This window comes from Ranitomeya imitator, chromosome 6 (genome assembly GCF_032444005.1).
Source record: "Ranitomeya imitator isolate aRanImi1 chromosome 6, aRanImi1.pri, whole genome shotgun sequence".
Lineage (NCBI taxonomy): Eukaryota > Metazoa > Chordata > Amphibia > Anura > Dendrobatidae > Ranitomeya > Ranitomeya imitator.
In genome coordinates, this window is record NC_091287.1 from 188,802,734 (window position 1) to 188,825,656 (window position 22,923).

At 42.1% G+C, this 22,923-nt stretch overlaps 1 protein-coding gene across 2 annotated transcripts in view; it reads right to left on the minus strand.

Annotated features, from left to right (window-relative positions):
- Positions 1 to 15,996: 15,996 nt before the first annotated feature.
- HUS1 (HUS1 checkpoint clamp component) overlaps positions 15,997 to 22,923 on the minus strand; it is a 118,994-nt gene continuing 112,067 nt past the window's right edge. For both annotated transcript variants that reach the window (XM_069730393.1, XM_069730394.1), the window contains exon 8: positions 15,997 to 16,244. In XM_069730393.1, the coding sequence (XP_069586494.1) occupies positions 16,162 to 16,244 (83 nt within the window). In that variant the 3' untranslated portion in view covers positions 15,997 to 16,161. The remainder of the gene's footprint in view (positions 16,245 to 22,923) is intronic.

Below are 22,923 nucleotides of genomic sequence, written 5' to 3' on the forward strand. Positions count from 1 at the left end.
ATCCTAATTTGTTGGCAGAAAGAACGCTGCATAAAACCCATTTATTTTTTGGTAACGTTTTTGACATGCTTTTGTTATGTATTTTCCCCACTCATTGGTATGGGTGAAATAAGCTGCAAGAATTGACATTATGCAGATTTGAACTTGCTGCAAATCTGCAAGGAAAAAATAAGTAGCATGTGCATGAGACTTCAGGGATCTCATTCACTTTGCTTGTACTGTTAAACTTTGCATATTTTCCTTGTGCACATAGCCTTACAGGTAATTCGGTAGAGTCAGAGACTGAATAATTTATATTATTTGGAGTCACAGATTATATTTAATGGGGGCACATTGCTGAATATTACTTTATATTTTTAATGGTGGGGTGCACATCTGTATTCGGGGGGAGACACATGTAGGTATACAATATATGTGACCTTGTTATTTTCAGGGCTGTGAAGATCATCGTGACAAGACGAGACGTGGCTGGGAGATGTCTACATGAACGTCTGACCAGATAAAGAAGAAACAGCAGAAAATGTCTCTAATTAGACGAGAAGTCAATGGTAAGTGCCTGGATGTAAATATTATTCTGTATCAGTTCTATGTGACATGGTGTGATAATGTTATCTGTAAAATGCCTCAAAGATGATCGCAGAGTTCCAGCGGCACAGGAAAGCATCGCGCAGGGAAGTCTCCCTGCAGTGCCTGTCAGATCGCTGATCTGACACAGTGCATTGAAAAGTGTCAGATCAGCGATCTGTCACTATAATGTGATGTCCCCCCGGGGCAATGTAAAAAAAAAAAATATTTACATGTGTAAAAAAAAAAACTATAAAAATACACATATTTAATATTGCTGTGTCTGTAACAACCCGACCCATAAAACTGTCCCACTAGTTAACCCCTTCAGTGAACACCATAAAAAAGGCAAAAAACAATGCTTTATTATCATACCGCCGAACAAAAAGTGGAATAACACTCGATCAAAAAGACGGATATAAATAACCATGGTACCACTGAAAACGTCATCTTGTCCCGCAAAAAAGACAAGGCAATCCATCTAAGTCTGCATTCCAAACGGTGCTCCTTCCCTTCCGAGCTCTGTCATGCGCCTAAACAGTGGTTCCCCCCACATATGGGGTATCAGCGTACTCGGGACAAATTGGACAACAACTTTTGCGGTCCAATTTCTCCTGTTACCCTAGGGAAAATACAAAACTGGGGGGTAAAAAATAATTTGTGAAAAAAAAAATTTTTTTTTCATGGCTCTGCGTTATAAACTGTAGTGAAACACTTAGGGGTGCAATGTTATCACAACACATCTAGATAAGTTCCTTGGGGGGTATAATATCCAATATGGGGTCACTTGTGGGGGTTTCAACTGTTTAGCTACATCAGGGGCTATGCTAAAGTAACGTGACGCCTGCAGACCAATCCATCTAAGTCTGAATTCCAAACGGTGCGCCTTCCCTTCCAAGCTCTGCCATGCGCCCAAACGGTGGTTCCCCCCCACATATCGGGTATCAGCGTATTCAGGTCAAATTGGACAACAACTTTTGGGGTCCAATTTCTCCTGTCACCCTTGGGAAAAAACAAAACAATGGAGCTCCACACTGCATATGCTGGCTAGGCTTTGTGAGCAGCAGAGGCCAGTTGTTGAGTACCCGCTCAAACACGCCCATCAGTATTCTGGTAAGCCTCCACACATAACAACTGGAGAGTGGGCATGGATGTCTGACACTTGTGCAGTCCTCCTAGACTTTGAGGATTCCACAAAGATGGTGAGCGGCGATGATGCCATAGTCAGCACAATGATTCCACTTCTACGCCTAAATAGTCGCCGCCTACAATTAAATATGAAGCTATGCATGCGGACCAGATGGAAATGGAGGAAGACATGAGACAGGGAGATTCTACCCAGCCTAGCCACATCTCATCTGCTCAGTGTGGATTGAGTAACAAAGAGAACATGGAGGCTGAGGAGAAACAGGAGCTGTTGGCTAGTGCAACAGAGGCTAGTACCCATATAATGTTCGTCCCATCTCTACTACGTGGATGGGTAGAGGATAGGAATGAGGAAGAGAGGGGGAGGAGGGGATGGAGACAACAGGGAAGTGTTGGTTGTAGGGAGCTGCCTTTCCCTTGACCCTTGTGCTATATTCCTCTTGGCCAGAAAAGAGTAATGGCTGTTCACGTTGCTAGACTCACACAACAAGGAAAACTTTGCATCTCTTTTTCCTCATAGTAACATAGTTATTAAGGTTGAAGGAAGACTTTAAGTCTATCTAGTTCATCCCATAGCCTAGCCTAACATGCCCTAACATGTTGATCCAGAGGAAGGAAAAAAAACCATGTGGCAAATAGTAAGCTCCACTTTGGGGAAAAAAATTCCTTCCCGACTCCACATACGGCAAACAGACTAGTTCCCTGTATCAACGCCCTATCAAGGAATGTACTATACAGTGGGGCAAAAAAGTATTTAGTCAGTCAGCAATAGTGCAAGTTCCACCACTTAAAAAGATGAGAGGCGTCTGTAATTTACATCATAGGTAGACCTCAACTATGGGAGACAAACTGAGAAAAAAAATCCAGAAAATCACATTGTCTGTTTTTTTAACATTTTATTTGCATATTATGGTGGAAAATAAGTATTTGGTCAGAAACAAACAATCAAGATTTCTGGCTCTCACAGACCTGTAACTTCTTCTTTAAGAGTCTCCTCTTTCCTCCACTCATTACCTGTAGTAATGGCACCTGTTTAAACTTGTTATCAGTATAAATAGACACCTGTGCATACCCTCAAACAGTCTGACTCCAAACTCCCCTATGGTGAAGACCAAAGAGCTGTCAAAGGACACCAGAAACAAAATTGTAGCCCTGCACCAGGCTGGGAAGACTGAATCTGCAATAGCCAACCAGCTTGGAGTGAAGAAATCAACAGTGGGAGCAATAATTAGAAAATGGAAGACATACAAGACCACTGATAATCTCCCTCGATCTGGGGCTCCACGCAAAATCCCACCCCGTGGGGTCAGAATGATCACAAGAACGGTGAGCAAAAATCCCAGAACCACGCGGGGGGACCTAGTGAATGAACTGCAGAGAGCTGGGACCAATGTAACAAGGCCTACCATAAGTAACACACTACGCCACCATGGACTCAGATCCTGCAGTGCCAGACGTGTCCCACTGCTTAAGCCAGTACATGTCCGGGCCCGTCTGAAGTTTGCTAGAGAGCATTTGGATGATCCAGAGGAGTTTTGGGAGAATGTCCTATGGTCTGATGAAACCAAACTGGAACTGTTTGGTAGAAACACAACTTGTCGTGTTTGGAGGAAAAAGAATACTGAGTTGCATCCATCAAACACCATACCTACTGTAAAGCATGGTGGTGGAAACATCATGCTTTGGGGCTGTTTCTCTGCAAAGTGGCCAGGACGACTGATCCGGGTACATGAAAGAATGAATGGGGCCATGTATCGTGAGATTTTGAGTGCAAACCTCCTTCCATCAGCAAGGGCATTGAAGATGAAACGTGGCTGGGTCTTTCAACATGACAATGATCCAAAGCACACCTCCAGGGCAATGAAGGAGTGGCTTCGTAAGAAGCATTTCAAGGTCCTGGAGTGGCCTAGCCAGTCTCCAGATCTCAACCCTATAGAAAACCTTTGGAGGGAGTTGAAAGTCCGTGTTGCCAAGCGAAAAGCCAAAAACATCACTGCTCTAGAGGAGATCTGCATGGAGGAATGGGCCAACATACCAACAACAGTGTGTGGCAACCTTGTGAAGACTTACAGAAAACGTTTGACCTCTGTCATTGCCAACAAAGGATATATTACAAAGTATTGAGATGAAATTTTGTTTCTGACCAAATACTTATTTTCCACCATAATATGCAAATAAAATGTTAAAAAAACAGACAATGTGATTTTCTGGATTTTTTTTTCTCAGTTTGTCTCCCATAGTTGAGGTCTACCTATGATGTAAATTACAGACGCCTCTCATCTTTTTAAGTGGTGGAACTTGCACTATTGCTGACTGACTAAATACTTTTTTGCCCCACTGTATATACCCTGCAACATTATACTTTTCAAGAAAAGTATCCAATCCCCTCTTAAATTTAAGTAATGAATCACTCATTACAACATCATACGGCAGAGAGTTTCATAGTCTCACTGCTCTTACAGTAAAGAACCTGCGTCTGTTATTATGCCTAAACCTTCTTTCCTCCAGACATAGAGGATGCCCCCTTGTCCCTGTCTCAGGTCTATGATTAAAAAGATCATCAGAAAGGTCTTTGTACTGTCCCCTCATATATTTATACATTAAAATAAGATCACCCCTTAGTCTTCGTTTTTCCAAACTAAATAGCCCCAAGTGTAATAACCTATCTTGGTATTGCAGACCCCCCAGTCCTCTAATAACCTTGGTCGCTCTTCTCTGCACCCGCTCCAGTTCAGCTATGTCTTTATTATACACCGGAGACCAGAACTGTACACAGTATTCTAAGTGTGGTCGAACTAGTGACTTGTATAGAGGTAAAATTATGTTCTCCTCATGTGCATCTATGCCTCTTTTAATGCATCCCATTATTTTATTTGCCTTTGTAGCAGCTGCCTGACACTGGCCACTGAACATGAGTTTGTCATCCACCCATACACCCAGGTCTTTTTCATTGACTGTTTTGCCCAGAGTTTTAGAATTAAGCGCATAGTTATACATCTTATTACTTCTACCCAAGTGAATGACCTTACATTTATCCCCATTAAAGCTCGTTTGCCATTTATCAGCCCAAGCTTCTAGTTTACATAAATCATCCTGTAATATAAAATTGTCCTCCTCTGTATTGATTACCCTGCAGAGTTTAGTGTCATCTGCAAATAGTGAAATTCTGCTCTGAATGCCTTCTACAAGGTCATTAATAAATATGTTAAAAAGAAGAGGGCCCAATACTGACCCCTGTGGTACCCCACTGCTAACCGCGACCCAGTCTGACAGTGCTCCATTAATAACCACCCTTTGTTTCCTATCCCTGAGCCAGCTCTTAACCCACTTACACATATTTTCCCCTATCCCCATTATTCTCATTTTATGTATCAACCTTTTGTGTGGCACCGTATCAAAAGCTTTTGAAAAGTCCATATACACTATGTCCACTGGGTTCCCTTGGTCCAATCCGGAACTTACCTCTTCATAGAAGCTGATCAGATTAGTCTGACATGAACGGTCCCTTAGTAAACCCGTGCTGATACTGGGTCATGAGGTTATTCCTCTTCAGATACTCTAGTATAGCATCCCTTAGAATGCCCTCCAGGATTTTGTCCACAGTAGAGGTTAAAGGGACTCTGTCACCTGAATTTGGCGGGACTGGTTTTGGGTCATATGGGCGGAGTTTTCGGGTGTTTGATTCACCCTTTCCTTACCCGCTGGCTGCATGCTGGCTGCAATATTGGATTGAAGTTCATTCTCTGTCCTCCATAGTACACGCCTGCACAAGGCAAGATTACCTTGTGCAGGCGTGTACTATGGAGGACAGAGAATGAACTTCAATCCAATATTGCAGCCAGCATGCAGACAGCGGGTAAGGAAAGGGTGAATCAAACACCTGAAAACTCCGCCCATATGACCCAAAACCAGTCCCGCCAAATTCAGGTGACAGGTTCCCTTTAAGCTTACTGGCCTATAATTACCGAGTTCAGTTTTTTGTCCCCTTTTTGAATATTGGCACCACATTTGCTAGACGCCAGTCCTGTGGTACAGACCCTGTTATTATGGAGTCTTTAAAGAATAAAAATAATGGTCTATCAATGACTGTACTTAGTTCCTGCAGTACTCGGGGGTGTATCCCATCCCGGCCCGGAGATTTGTAAATTTTAGTGACTTTTAGACGCCAACGTACTTCCTGCTGGGTTAAGCAGGTGACATTTAATGGGGAATGGAGAGGTCTTCAAAAATGGTGCTATAGCAGAGGGCCATTGTAGAAAATATGTTGAAAAAATTCTCAACGCTAGTGGCAGGGTGCAAGCTTCCTTCCCAAACCAAATAGGAGAGATGAGGGAGACACACAGCAGTGGCAGTGCTACCCCATCAAAGGCCTGGGTATATTTCATGACACCAGCCCAGCATCCATGGGTTGATGACTGGGCATTTTTGACAAGGAGGGAAAAGTTTTTAACCCCTTCATGACCTTGGGATTTTTCGTTTTTCCGTGTTCGTTTTTCGCTCCCCTCCTTCCCAGAGCCATAACTTTTTTATTTTTTTGTCAATTTGGCCATGTGAGGGCTTATTTTTTGCAGGACGAGTTGATCTTTTGGACGACATCATTGGTTTTAGCATGTCGTGTACTAGAAAACGGAAAAAAATTTCCAAGTGCTGTGAAATTGCAAAAAAAAGTGCAATCCCACACTTGTTTTTTGATTGGCTTTTTTGCTAGGTTCACTAAATGCTAAAACTGACCTGACATTATGATTCTCCAGGTCAGTACGAGTTCATAGACACCTAAGATGACTAGGTTATTTTTTACCTAAGTGGTGAAAAAAAATTCCAAACTTTGCTAAAAAATCTGACCTCGGACGTACTATCCCATCTGAGGTCAGAAAGGGGTTAAAGATGGTCAAGCAATACCTGGCCTACACAAACCAGCATACTCCCTAATTCCTCTGCGACACCTGGCATGAGCAGTCCCTCTATGCCTTTCAGGTATGCTGCCCTGCTGCTAGTGTCTTGACTGAGCTGTTTTTTGGTGATGCCGGGGAGGTTATTACAAACAGGTACTTTTGCCTTTAAACAGAGAATGCTCGCTCAGAAAAATTAACAAAGCCTGGATTAGCCCCCACTTTTCCACACCACTAGTAATGAGCAAATATACTGGTTACTTGAGATTTCTCGAGCATGCTAGATTCCCTAGCAACCAGGCAACTCCCACATGTACTTATGCTGGCTAACAGATGTAAATCATTCAGCTGCGGCAAGAAAAACTAAATCTGAGTGCTAAAAAATACTCGGAGGACCCCCGATTATGCTCGAGAAATCTCGATTAACCAGTATATTCGCTCATCACTACACACCACCAGATGAAAGCAGCACATGGGGGAAATAAGTATTTGATCTCTAGCTGATTTTGTAAGTTTGCCCACTGACAAAGACATGAACAGTCTATACTTTTAAGGATAGGTTAATTTTAACCCCTTCATGACCCAGCCTATTTTGACCTTAATGACCTGGCTGTTTTTTGCAATTCTGACCAGTGTCCCTTTATGAGGTAATAACTCAAGAACGCTTCAACGGATCCTAGTGATTCTGAGATTGTTTTTTCGTGACATATTGGGCTTCATGATAGTGGTAAATTTAAGTAAATAATTTTTGCATTTATTTGTGAAAAAAATGGAAATTTGGCTAAAATGTTGAAAATTTTGCAATTTTTAATTTTTATTCTGTTAAACGAAAGAGTTATGTGACACAAAATAGTTAATAAATAACATTACCCACATGTCTACTTTACATCAGCACAATTTTGGAAACAAATTTTTTTTTGCTAGGAAGTTATAAGGGTTAAAATTTCACCAGCAATTTCTCATTTTTACAACGAAATTTACAAAACCATTTTTTTAGGCACCACCTCACATTTGAAGTCAGTTTGAGGGGTCTATATGGCTGAAAATACCCAAAAGTGACACCATTCTAAAAACTGCACCCCTCAAGGTGCTCAAAACCACATTCAAAAAGTTTATTAACCCTTCGGGTGCTTCACAGCAACAGAAGCAACATGGAAGGAAAAAATGAACATTTATCTTTTTAGTCACAAAAATGATCTTTTAGCAACAATTTTTTTTATTTTCCCAAGGGTAAAAGCAGAAACTGGACTCCAAAAGTTATTGTACAATTTGTCCTGAATATGCCAATACACCATATGTGGGGGGGGAACCACTGTTTGCGCGCACGACAGGGCTCGGAAGGGAAGGAGCGCCATTTGACTTTTTAAATGAAAAATTGGCTCCAATCTTTAGCGGACACCATATCGCATTTGAAGAGCCCCTGTGTGCCTAAACATTGGAGCTCCCCCACAAGTGACCCCATTTTGGAAACTAGACCCCCCAAGGAGCTTTTCTAGATGCATAGTGAGCACTTTAAACCCCCAAGGTGCTTCACAAATTGATCCGTAAAAATGAAAAAGTACTTTTTTCACAAAAAAAATTTTTTAGCCTCAATTTTTTCATTTTCACATGGGCATCAGGATAAAATGGATCCTAAAATGTGTTGGGCAATTTCTCCTGAGTACACTGATACCTCACATGTGGGGGTAAACCACTTTTTGGGCACACGGCAGGGCTCGGAAGGGAAGGAGCGCAATTTGACTTTTTGTATGAAAAATTAGCTCAAATCGTTAGCGGACACCATGTCGCTTTTGGAGAGCCAATGTGTGCCTAAACATTGGAGCTCCCCCACATGTGACCCCATTTTGGAAACTAGACCTCCCATGGAACTAATCTAGATGTGCGGTGACCACTTTAAACCCCCAAGTGCTTCACAGAAGTTTATAACGCAGAGCCGGGAAAATAAAAAATCATTTTTCTTTCCTCAAAAATTATTTTTTAACCTGCAATTTTTTATTTTCACAAGAGTAACAGGAGAAATTGGACCCGAAAAGTTGTTGTCCAGTTTGTCCTGAGTATGCTGATACCCCATATTTGGGGCGGAACCACTGTTTGGGCACAAGTCGGGACTCGGAAGGGAAGTAGTGACGTTTTGGAATGCAGACTTTGATGGAATGGTCTGCGGGCATCATGTTACGTTTGCAGAGCCCCTGATGTACCTAAACTGTAGCAACCCCCCACAAGTGACCCCATTTTTGAAACTAGACCCCCAAAGGAACTTATCTAGATGAATGGTGAACACTCTGAACCCCCAAGTGCTTCACAGAAGTTTATAACGCAGAGCTGTGAAAATAAAAAAAATCATTTTTCTTTCCTCAAAAATTATGTTTTAGCAAGCAATTTTTTTATTTTCACAAGGGTAAGAGGAGAAATTGGACCCCAATAGTTGCTGAACAGTTTGTCCTGAGTATTCTGGTACCCCATATGTGGGGGTAAACCACTGATTGGACACACGTCGGGGCTCGGAAGGGAAGTAGTGACGTTTTGAAATGCAGACTTTGAAGGAATGGTCTGCGGGCGTCACGTTGCATTTGCAGAGCCCCTGATGTGCATAAACAGTAGAAACCCCAAAGTGACCCTATTTTGGAAATTAGACCCCCCAAGGAACTTATCTAGATGTGTGGTGAGCACTTTGAACCCCCAAGTGCTTCACAGAAGTTCATAACGCAGAGCCGTGAAAATAAAAAATCATTTTTCTTTCCTCAAAAATTGTTTTAGCAAGCAATTTTTTTTATTTTTGCAAGGGTAACAGGAGAAATTGGACTCCAACAGTTGTTGCCCAGTTTGTCCTGAGTACAATGGTACCCCATATGTGGGGGTAAACCACTGTTTGGGCGCACATCAGGGCTCGGAAGGAAGCACCATTTGACTTTTTGATCGCAAGATTGGCTGGAATCAATGGTGGCGCCATGTTGCGTTTGGAGACCCCTGATGTGCCTAAACAGTGGAAACCCCTCAAATCTAACTCCAACACTAACCCCAACACACCCCTAACCCTAATCTCAACTGCAGCCATAACCCTAATCACAACCCAAACCCCAACACACCCCTAACCACAATCCTAACCACAACACACCCGTAACCCCAATCCCAACGCTAACCACAACTTTAACCCCAACACACCCCTAACCCTAACCACAAGCCTAATCTTAACCCTATTTCCAACCCTAGCCCTAATTCCAACCCTAACCCTATGTGCCCACGTTGCGGATTCGTGTGAGTTTTCCACACGATTTTTGAAAAATCCGCAGGTAAAAGGTACTGCATTTTACCTGCGGATTTACAGCGGATTTCCAGTGTTTTTTTGTGCGGATTTCACCTGCGGATTCCTATTGAGGAACAGGTGTAAAATGCTGCGGAATCCGCACAAAGAATTGACATGCTGCGGAAAATACACGCATTTCCGACCAGTATTTTGGGTACAGCGGATTTGGTTTTCACAGGTTTACAGATCCGCAGCCAAATCCGCACCGTGTGCACATAGCCTAATTCTAACCCTAACCCTAGTGGGAAAAAAAAAATATTTTCTTTATTTTATTATTGTCTCTACCTATGGGGGTGATAAAGGGGGGGTTAATTTACTATTTTTTTTTTATTTTGATCACTGTGATAGGTTTTATCACAGTGATCAAAATGTACCTGGAACGAATCTGGCAGACGGCAGATTCGGCGGGCGCACTGCGCATGCGCCCGCCATTTTGGATGATTGCGGCGCCCATGGAGAAGATGGAAGAACACCGGGAGGCTCAGTAAGTATGAGGGGGGGGGAGGAGATCAGAGCACGGGGGGAGTGGACAGGAGGACGGGGGAGCAGACAGGATGGAGGGGAGCGGAGCACAGGACGGAGGACTGGAGAGATTGGTGGCGGTGAGCAGATCAGGGTTTCCAGCCATGGATTGTAATATTTCACCAGTTTCATATTACAAATCGCTGATTGGCAGTTTCACTTTCAACAGCCAATCAGAGCGATCATAGCCACGGGGGGCGGGAGGGGGGGTGAAGCCTCCCCCCTGGGCTGAAGTACCACTCCCCCTGTCCCTGCAGATCGGGTGAAATTGGAGTTAACCCTTTCACCCGATCTGCAGGGACGCGATCCCTCCATGACGCCACATAGGCGTCACAGGTCGGATTGGCACCAACTTTCATGATGCCTACGTGGCGTCACAGGTCGGGAAGGGGTTAAAATTGAGAGAGAAAATATCAAATAAAATCCAGAAAATCACATTGTATAAATTATATAAATTTATTTGCATTTTGCAGTGAGAAATAAGTTTTTGATCCCTCTGGTAAACAAGACTTAATACTTGGTGGCAAAACCCTTGTTGGCAAGCACAGCAGTCAGACTTTTTTTTGTAGTCGATAATGAGGTTTGCGCTCATGTCAGGAGGAATTTTGGTCCACTCCTCTTTGCAAATCATCTCTAAATCATTAAGATTTTGAGGTTGTCGATTGGCAACTCGGAGCTTCAACTCCCTTCATAAGTTTTCTATGGGATTAAGGTCTGGAGACTAGCTAGGCCACTCCATGACCTTAATGTGCTTCTTTTTGAGGCACTCCTTTGTTGCTTTGGCTGTATGTTTTTGTCATTGTCTTGCTGAAAGACCCAGCCACAACCTATTTTTAATGTCCTAGCGGAGGGACGGTTGTCACTCAGGATTTTATGGTACATGACTCCATCCATTCTCCCATTGAGGCGGTGAAGTAGTCCTGTGCCCTTAGCAGAGAAACACTTCCTAAACAATGTTTACATCTCCATGCTTTACAGTGGGGACGGTGTTCTTTGAGTCATAGGCAGCATTTCTCTTTCTCCAAACACGGCGAGTTGAGTTAATGCCAAAGACCTAAATTTTTGTCTCATGTGACCAAAGCACCTTCTCCCAATCACTCACAGAATCATCCAGGTATTCATTGGCAAACTTCAGACGGGCCTGCACATGTGCCTTCTCGAGCAAGGTGACCATGCAGGATTTTAAACCTTTAGGCTGTAATGTGTAACCAATGGTTTTGTTGGTGACTGTGATCCCAGCTGCCTTGAGATCATTAACAAGTTCCCCCTGTGTAGTTTTAGGCTGATCTCTCACCTTCCTCATGATCAAGGATACATCATGAGGTGAGATTTTGAATTGTGCCCCAGATTGATGTCGATTGACAGTCATTATGTATTTCTTCCATTTTCTTACTATTTCACCAACAGTTGTCTCCTTCTCACCCATCGTCTTACTTGTGGTTTTGTAGCCCATTCCATCTTTGTGCAGGTCTATGATTTTGTCCCCGACATCCTTATAAAGCTCTTTGGTCTTGCCCATGTTGTAGAGGTTAGAGTCTGGCTGATTAATTGAGGCTGTGGATAGGAGTCTTTTATAAAGGTGACTATGTAAGACAGCTGTCTAAACAATGAGTTGATTAGGAGAGTCCAACTGGTCTGTAGGAAACAGAACTCTTAATGGTTGGTAGGGGATCAAATATTTATACAATGTGATTTTCTGTATTTTATTTTTGATATTCTATCTCTCAATGTTAAAATTAACCTACCCTTAAAATTATAGACTATTCCTGTATTTGTCAGTGAGCAAAGTAACAAAATCAGCAAGAGATCAAAAACTTATCTACCCCACTTTATAGTGTTTTTAATATTCAATATTTGAATGAGGACCTCCAGTTGTTGCCTTCAAGGGTTTGTGGATGACTCACCTTTATAATTGTTTTCTTTATGAGTTTAGGAGTACAGCAACTACACTTTAAAAACATTTGAATGAGGCCCATAAGTTGTTGCCTTTCAGGGGTCTATGGATGGCTGGATGACCCTCCTTATAATTTTTTCCTGGATTTGTGCTTTCTGCATAGCCTTTACGAATGCAGAAGGATGTCAACTAAACTTTCAAAATATTTTTGTTCCAAAATTTTGTCTGGATTCAATTAGTCATCCATATAGTTTAACACAACCATTGTTACATTATGGTGGCATGTACAACTCCAAGAAAGTGTTAAAAACTTTTTCTCAATTCAATTACCCAAAGAGTATATAGTACTTTGTGATACATTTCTCTATATAACACTCCAAAAAAAACAATGAAAAATGTGTCTGAATTCAATTAGCAATCCATAAAGTACTAGGTGGTTTCTGCTATATTTTGGTGGTATACAGGTCCTTCTCAAAAAATTAGCATATAGTGTTAAATTTCATTATTTACCATAATGTAATGATTACAATTAAACTTTCATATATTATAGATTCATTATCCACCAACTGAAATTTGTCAGGTCTTTTATTGTTTTAATACTGATGATTTTGGCATACAACTCCTGATAACCCAAAAAACCTGTCTCAATAAATTAGCATATCAAGAAAAGGTTCTCTAAACGACCTATTACCCTAATCTTCTGAATCAACTAATTAACTCTAAACACATGCAAAAGATACCTGAGGCTTTTATAAACTCCCTGCCTGGTTCATTACTCAAAACCCCCATCATGGGTAAGACTAGCGACCTGACAGATGTCAAGAAGGCCATCATTGACACCCTCAAGCAAGAGGGTAAGACCCAGAAAGAAATTTCTCAACAAATAGGCTGTTCCCAGAGTGCTGTATCAAGGCACCTCAATGGTAAGTCTGTTGGAAGGAAACAATGTGGCAGAAAACGCTGTACAACGAGAAGAGGAGACCGGACCCTGAGGAAGATTGTGGAGAAGGACCGATTCCAGACCTTGGGGAACCTGAGGAAGCAGTGGACTGAGTCTGGTGTGGAAACATCCAGAGCCACCGTGCACAGGCGTGTGCAGGAAATGGGCTACAGGTGCCGCATTCCCCAGGTAAAGCCACTTTTGAACCATAAACAGCGGCAGAGGCGCCTGACCTGGGCTACAGAGAAGCAGCACTGGACTGTTGCTAAGTGGTCCCAAGTACTTTTTTCTGATGAAAGCAAATTTTGCATGTCATTCGGAAATCAAGGTGCCAGAGTCTGGAGGAAGACTGGGGAGAAGGAAATGCCAAAATGCCTGAAGTCCAGTGTCAAGTACCCACAGTCAGTGATGGTGTGGGGTGCCATGTCAGCTGCTGGTGTTGGTCCACTGTGTTTCATCAAGGGCAGGGTCAATGCAGCTAGCTATCAGGAGATTTTGGAGCACTTCATGCTTCCATCGGCTGAAATGCTTTATGGAGATGGAGATTTCATTTTTCAGCACGACCTGGCACCTGCTCACAGTGCCAAAACCACTGGTAAATGGTTTACTGACCATGGTATTACTGTGCTCAATTGGCCTGCCAACTCTCCTGACCTGAACCCCATAGAGAATCTGTGGGATATTGTGAAGAGAAAGTTGAGAGACGCAAGACCCAACACTCTGGATGAGCTTAAGGCCGCTATTGAAGCATCCTGGGCCTCCATAACATCTCAGCAGTGTCACAGGCTGATTGCCTCCATGCCACGCCGCATTGAAGCAGTCATTTCTGCCAAAGGATTCCCGACCAAGTATTGAGTGCATAACTGAACATTATTATTTGATGTTTTTTTTGTTTGTTATTAAAAAACACTTTTATTTGATTGGATGGGTGAAATATGCTAATTTATTGAGACAGGTTTTTTGGGTTATCAGGAGTTGTATGCCAAAATCATCAGTATTAAAACAATAAAAGACCTGACAAATTTCAGTTGGTGGATAATGAATCTATAATATATGAAAGTTTAATTGTAATCATTACATTATGGTAAATAATGAAATTTAACACTATATGCTAATTTTTTGAGAAGGACCTGTATAAGACATTTTGTATGTATTGAGTTAGTTATCCATATAGTATTTGGTGCTTTCTGTCACATTTCGGTGGTATATAAGACACCAAAAAAAAGTTGAAAATTTTGTCTGGATTCAATTAGTCATCTATATAGTGTTACGTGCTTTCTGTTAATTTTCATCAGCATATCCAGTGAAGAGCAAAAAGGAAAGGTAACAATGTTTTGAATTGTTGAATTTCAGGCTTCATATCTCATTATCCACTTCTGCCTTGAACCCCAGACTGCCATCATTTTATATACAATCATCTTGGATATCTCATACTTAAATTTGACTTGCAACTATTTAGCAAATGATTAGTTCTGCAGATTCTTGTCATGTCACTGAATTGTTACTGTTTTGCTCCTAAAGATCAAAATTTTAATTTTTATTACCGTATATACACATGCACATAAGCCGACCAGAGTATAAGCAGAGGCACCTAATTTTACCACAAAAAAAACAGGGAAAACTTATTGACTTGAGTATAAGTATGCATGGCCCCCTCATCCCCATCCTGGATTGCATGGCCACCTCATCCCTATCCTGGTATAAATGGTTCTTCATCCCTATCCTTGTATGCATGGCCCCCAAGAGAAAAAAAAACAAAACAAAACAAATCATCCTACTTACCGTCCCCGTGTGCTCTCGCGGTAACTTATTCCACTGCCAGCAGCTTCTGCGGCCAAGCAATCACGTGTCCCGGCACATTAAGGGAATGAATATTCACCTCTCTCCACGCCTATGAGAGTAGAGAGAGGTGAATATTCATAACTCTTAAGTAGTGCACACTCGTGATAGCCCGGCCACTGCTGTAAGCCTGCGACTACGTTTGACACTGTGTGAACTATAAGAGAAATGAATATTCACTGCCAGCACAGTGAATATTCATTTCTCTCTAGCAGAGGGCACAGGACTTAGCCGCATGCGCTGCCTCCTGTGACCCGCTGCTTCCCCTCCATCTTCTGGGACAATAACTTGAATATAAGCTGAGGGAGGCGTTTTCAGCACAAAAAAATGTGCTGAAAAACTCTGCTCATACTCGAGTATATACGTAATTTGTTAAAATTTTGTAAATCCATCTTTGGCTTTCAACACTGTCTGAATCCTTCTGGGCATGCTCTTGATAAGATTCAAATATGTGGCGACTGAAATTTGATTTCGGGTCTTTTCTACACGTTCCCAAAGTTGGTGCATACTGGTCGATTCATTTGGGTATGCATAGTTTTTTCTTCAATTCTACCAACAAGTGTTTAATTGGACTAAGGGCTAAAGACTGGGGGGACCATTACAGAACCTCTATTTCATTATCATTGAACCATTTCTTCGACTATTTTGACATATGCTTCGTGTTGTTGTCCTGTTAGAACACTATGTCGTCCTTTTTATTACCATAGTACTTGAGTATACAAAGTAATTCATCTTATAGAATGCTCACATATAGCTCAGCATTGAGACCACCATCGATCCTGGTCAAATATCCAATACCTATGTCAGTGACACAACCCAACATCATCAGGCCCCCTCTACTGAACTTGACATTTCCGTCAATTTTTAATAACTAAATTCCAAAATCATTTATTTCCACTTTTACTGCTTGATTAAGTTTATTCTTTATGGTGGCACAAAACCCTTTAAAGTAAATAAAAAAGAGTCTAGTTACAAAAATGCAATGGAACTTTACTTTAAAACTTGGGCCACAAATAGAATAAGAATAATATAAATGAAACAATGCATATGACAGGGCATATATTTAAGCAACAGCAGGTATGAAATACTGCAAAGATACATCATCATGTAGTAGTATAAAATGGACCATCCTCTTGTGTACAATATCTGCAAAAAAAAAGAAAAATTATTAAATCTTAAGACTCGGCAGATCAGATTTCTTTGTGAAAGACAATGCCAAGATTGTATGTCTAAAATAAACTTATTGTAAAAATTTTACCTAAAAAAATATGAATCATTTTAAAGAAACCTTATGGAGCCTCACTATGACATATTTACATAGGTTGAAAAAAGATCTAGGTCCATCAAGTTTAACCTTTCTCCACCAATTATACACTTTGTCACTAAATAACTACAACCCACAAAGTTATATGTAAGAAATCATCCAGCCCTTTTTTTAACCCTTTTATGATCTATGACGTATAGGTACTTCATAGGTCTTGTTAGGACGTTATAAGGGTTAAAAGTTGACCAGCGATTTCTAATTTTTCCAACAAAATTGAAAAAAAATATTTTTTTAGAGACCACCTCACATTTGAAGTGACTTTGGAGGGTCAATGTGATAGAAAATACCCAAAAGTGACACCATTCTATAAACTGAACTCCTCAAGGTGCACAAAACCACATTCAAGAAGTTGATTAACCCTTCAGGTGCTTCGCAAGAACAAAAGCAATGTGGAAGCAAAAAAATAACTAACTTTTTTCAAAACAAATTACTTTGACCCAAACTTTTTTTATTTTACTTTTGCAAGGGTATCAGGAGAAAATGGACCACAAAATTTGTTGTGCAATTTCTTTTAAGTGCGGCTATACCCCGTACAAGGGGAAAGCCACTGTTTGGGCGCATGGCAGGGCTCAGAAGAGAGGGAGTCCCATTTGACTTTTCGAATGCAAAACTGGCTGGAATCGATGGCCGGTGCAATGTCACGTTTGGAAACCCCCTGATGTGCCTAAACAGTGGAAACCCCCCAATTCTAACTCCAACCCTAACACAGCCCTAATCCCAACACAACCCTAATCCCAACCCTAACCCCAATACCACCCTAATCTCAACCTCAATACCACCTTAACCTGAACCCCAACACAACTGTAACCTCAACACTACAACCATAACACCACCCTAGCCCCAACACAACCCCAACTGCAGAGAAAATAAATAAAAAAAAAAAAAAATTTTTTATTATTTTTACCTTAAAGGGTGACAAAGAGGGGTTTGATTTTTTTTTTTCTATTTTGATCACTGTGAGCCTGAAATGTTGCTCTGGGACCTGTAGTTTCACGAGCTTTGCTTAGATTGTAAGGGGCTGGGCTTACAGGGTTGGCCGAAGAGCTGGGTGGGTCTGGCCAACCACCTACCTCCCATCATGGGGTGTTTCTCATGCGATATAATGAGACTGTGGTGTGGTCGCATGGTCTGTGTTGGAAGGTCCTGCGAGTGGACTGGATTCCTGTAGAGTACATGGTGAGGCCATGTACCTGGATGGTCCGAGTTGGAAGGTCCTGCAAGAGGACAGACTTCCTGAATAGCACGTGGTGGATCATGTACCTGCAGAGCCTGTGACGGCTAACTGTGTTGAGGAAGCTACCGTCCTTCTAAGGGTCTGGAACTGTCGGGTGAGACGTTGCGGAGCAAGTCATCATACGGGACAATGCTCCAAGTAAGGCAGTTGCTCGCCATACAAGTCGGAAGTAGTTATATGTAGTGGGTTCACAGGGTGAGATCGCCCATTCTCAGCAGGTAATGGCTGTATGTTACAGCCAGGACCTGCCTCTAACAACTATGGGAGGTTAAGAGCTCAGCCGGTGATTGTTAGGGTATGTTTCCACGGTCAGTAAACGCTGTAGGTTTGACGCTGCGTTCATCCGCAGAGTCAAACCCGCAGCAGCCACATGTTACAGCAAAGTGGATGGGATTTGAAGAAATCCCATCTCCACTATGCGTACAGGGAACCCTGAGTAAACGGACATGCAGCGTGTCTTTCCAGACCGCAGCATGTCTATTTATCTTGCGGAGACGCTCCATCTCCGCAAGATAAATATCACCGTCCAATGTATAGGACGCGGGAATTCCGCAATGGTTCAATGAACACATGCGGAATCACCGACGTTCAAAAGCCGGCAGCGCTTTGTACGGTTTCTGCCAGTGGAAATATACCGTTAACTTGTTAATGTTGCTGTCAAAAATTGACAGCGGAATTTATCAGCACATCTGGGGGAGTGAAATTCTATGCCATCGGCGCACCCGTGGTGTGATTACAGATCGCCGATAAGTTGTGTGTCATTACAGAGGTTCCTTTAAAAGCCTGTCTGTTGCTAGGCTTAAAAGGAGACCGATTGCAGGTTCTAGTCCCTTAACCCTTTTACCACCTTGGGTTTTTCAGTTTTGAATTTCTGCTTTTTGCTCCTCTTCACAGAGGCATCACTTTTTTATTTTTCCGTCAATATGGCCATGCGGGACGAGTTGTATTTTTGAACGACACCACTGGTTTAACCAGTGAAAGACCAGTGAAATTGCAAAAAAAAGTGCAGTTCCACAATTGTTTATTTTTTTCCCACGTCCCCTGAATGCCAAAACAAAACTGACCTGCAATTATGATCCTCCAGGTCATTCCGAGTTTGTGGATACCAAACATGTATTAGGTTTTGTTTTATGTAAGTGGTGAAAAAAAAAATCCCAAGTTTCTAAAAAAAAAAAAAAAAGTTGCCATATTCAGAAGCCCGTAGCGTCTCTATTGAGGGCTTAGCTGAGCTGATGTTTTTATTAATACCATTTTGGGGTAGATACGATCTTTTGATTGACCATTATTGCATTTTAATGCAATGTTGCGGCGGCCAAAACAAACAAATTTTGGGGTTTTGATTTTTTTTTCTCGTTACTCTATTCACAGATTGGATTAATTATTTTTATATAATTTTAAATCGAGTGTTTCTCAATGCGGCGATGCCAAATATGTGTTTTTTTTTTTATTTTGAATGGGGCGAGTGGAGGGTGATTTAAACTTTTATATATTTTAATATTTTTTAAAACTTTTCTTTTTTTTAACTTGCTTTAATAGTCTCCATGAGAGACTAGAAGCAGCGATAATCCGATCGCTTGTGCTACACATAGCAGGGCTTTAGCTCTTCTATGTATAGCTAAAATGATCACTTTCTATGACCGCAGGGCAACAACGACCACATGGGTCTCCTGCAGACCCCTGGTTGTCATGCCAACCCATTAGCGACACGCAGTCATTTGTGATCTGACTTGGTGTTGGTATACACTTAGATAGGAGAAAAAAGGATCATATTTGTGGTGATGAAGGGGTCACCTGAACCCTGAAACGCGTAGAATAAACCAAGTTGAAAACCTCTACAATTTTTGAAATTCTTCTTGCGGCAGCGCGGGGATGATCCTTTTTTCTCCTATCTAAGTGTGTGCTTCAATCAGGTCCTGCACTAACCTGTGGATCTGCAGCAGCCGCCATTAATATATGTCCTTCCTTCAATCTCACCAGGTGAATAGTTCTCTTGGTGGGCAACTTTGTGTAACGTTTGATAAGACCCTATTTGCGCTTTTGTGTCTCCATCTTTTTACTGACTTGGTGTTGGTATGGCTGTTTTACCCCATATAATGCTCCATACAGTATAATGAGCCACATATATTGCTCCATTCAGTGTAATGGACCCCATATATCGCTCCACACAGAATAATGGACCCGATATAATGCTGCACACAGTATAATGAACCCCATATATTGCTCCATAAAGTATAATGAGCCCCATATATATGCTCCATACAGTATGAGCCCCATATATTGCTCCATACGGAATAATGAGCCCCATATATTGCTACATACAGTATAATAAGCCCCATATATTCCTCCATACAGTATAATGAGCCCCATAATTTCACCATATATAATGAGCCCCATATACTGCTCCACACATAATGAGCCCCATATAATGCTCCATACAGTATATGAGTGGCTCCATACAGAATGGGTCCCATATAATGCTCCAATGTATAATGGGCACCATATAATGCTCCAGTTTAAGATATGGGAACTACTACGTATGGAACATTATATAGGACCCATCATCATATACTGTATGGAGCTTTATATGGGGCCCATTATGCATGGAGCAATACATGGGGCTCATTAGACATAACTTTTTTTTTATTTTCTGTCCACGGAGAGACATATGAAACAAACAGACTGTCTGGGAAACAGGCACGCTATGGGGGCCTAGTACCAGCGTCCGGGAGTGAGCCTCTCTGCTTGCTCTGGGCCCTGGTACTCGCAATATGTAGCTCTCCGCTTCTCTTGACTCTGACATTTCAGGTCAGAGGGCGAGATGACGTGACTAGTGTGCGTCCTCTGCTTTGAAAAGTCACAGTGCACAGAGACGGAATATTGCGACGCTGAGAAGTCTGGACCAGAGCATCAGCCAGCGAGGAGAGGCATTTCAATTTTTATTTATGTTTGGATTAATATATGGGGCCCATCATAAACTGGAGTATTATTTGGGGCCCATTATATATTGGAGCATTACATGGGGCCCATCATATACTGGAGCATTATATGGGGCACATCATATACTAGAGCATTATATGGGGCCCATCATATACTTGATATCATTTTGAGAGTACCGGGGCATTACAGAATGCTGTAGATAAGCCCCTGATGCTGGTGGCCTTAGCTTATAGGCGAATTTTGGGGTGGCAGATTTCCTTTAATCTAACGTGTATGGGGTCTCAAACCATTTCCCTCATTGTAATCCTAGTTCAAACCCTCATTCGAGTTCTATTCTTAGGCCTAACCCTAATCTTTACCCTCATCCTTGGTAATAAATCATAATTTTAAACCTCATCCATTTATTAGCCCTAGTCCTAATCTCAGTCCTAACCCATATCATAGTCTTGTTAGTCCTAACCCTAATCTTAGTCCTAACACTAGTTAGGGTTAGAAAAAGTATGTAGAAATGAAAAAGTTCATAATAATATTAGTTTATTACAAAAGTAGTTAATTATATTATAATTTTTTCTTAAAAAGGGGACACTTGGGAAAGCTCTTCCACAAGTCTGTGTCTTCTCTCACAAAATTGTGAGAAGAGTCAGAGAGCTGTGGGAGGACATACACAAAATGGGGGAACGGTGGGAGGACATACACAGAATGGAGGAGGCGCTGTGGGAGGACATACACAGAATGGAGGCACTGTGCGAGGACATACAAAGAACGGGGGCTCTCGATTACTGCTGCCAGTGCAGAAAGCACAGCCCTTGTGAGGAGCTTGTCATCTGGTTGCTGCTGTCTGGGAAGGCAGTGATCAAGATGACTTACAGACAAAACTGTTATCTTGAATGCTACCTATGTACAAAGCAGGAACTGCGCATGCTTGGCCATTAGTCGGTAGTGCTGACACTAGGAGGGTCTATATGACTCAAAGGTACCGCATATACTTGTGTATAAGCAGAGTTTTTCACCACATTTTTATGTGCTGAAAACGCCCCCCCCACCACTTATGCATGAGTCATTGTCCCAGAAAGACGGCAGGGGAGAGGGAGCGGCAAAAAGCAGCGGCTCACAGAGGCAGGAGCTGGTGGCTGCGGCTAAAGCCTGTGCCCGCTGCTAAAGAGAAATTAATATTCACTGAACTGGCAAAGATTATTCGTTTCTCTTATAGTGTGCACAGTTAAAGCCACAGGCTTCCAGCAGTGGTCGGGCTAGCACGGGTGCCCGCTCATTAAGGTAATGAATATTCACCCCTCTCCACTCCCATAGGAGTAGAGTGAACATTCATTACCTTAATTATTTATTATTATAGCGCCATTTATTCCATAGCGCTTTACATGTGAGGAGGGCTATACATAATAATATAAAACAGGTACAATAATCTTAATCAATACAATTCATGACTGGTACAGGAGGAGAGAGGACCCTGCCAGCGAGGGCTCACAATCTATAAGGGATGGGTGAGGAAACAATAGGTGAGGGCAGAGCAGGTCGTGTAGCGGTTTGGTGGATCGGTGGTTACTGCAGATTGTAGGCTTGTCGGTAGAGGAAGGTCTTCAGGTTCCTTTTGAAGGTTTCCACAGTAGGAGAGAGTCTGATTTGCTGGGGTAGAGAGTTCCAGAGGATGGGTGATGCATGGGAGAAATCTTGTATGCGATTGTGAGAAGAAGAGATAAAAGAGGGGAGTCGAGAAGGAGATCTTGTGAGGATCGGAGGTTGCGTGCTGGTAGGAACGGGGAGACGAGATCACAGATGTATGGAGGACACAGATTGCGGATGGCTATGTATGTCATGGTTAGGGTTTTGAACTGGAGTCTCTGGGTAATGGGGAGCCAGTGAAGGGATTGACAGGAGAGGCTGGGGAATAGTGGGGGGATAGGTGGATTAGTCAGGCAGCAGAGTTTAAGATAGATTGGAGGGGTGCGAGAGTGTTAGAGAGGAGGCCACACAGTAGGAGGTTGCAGTAGTCAAGATGGGAGACAATGAGGGCATGCATAGTTTTTGCAGATTCTAGGTTACGGATCCGGGAGATGTTTTTGAGTTGAAGTCAGCAGGAGGTGGAAAGGGCCTGGATATGTGGTTTGAAGGAGACATCAGAGTCAAGGATAAGACCGAGGCAGCGAGCTTGTGGGACTTTAATGGATAGGTTTGTTGGGAGAGTCGAGTGAGATGGGGGAAAGATGATGAATTCTGTTTTGTCCATGTTATGTTTTAGAAATCTAGCAGAGAAGGATGAAATAGACAGATATTGTGGGATTTTGGTTAGTAGAGAGGTGATATCTGGTCCAGAG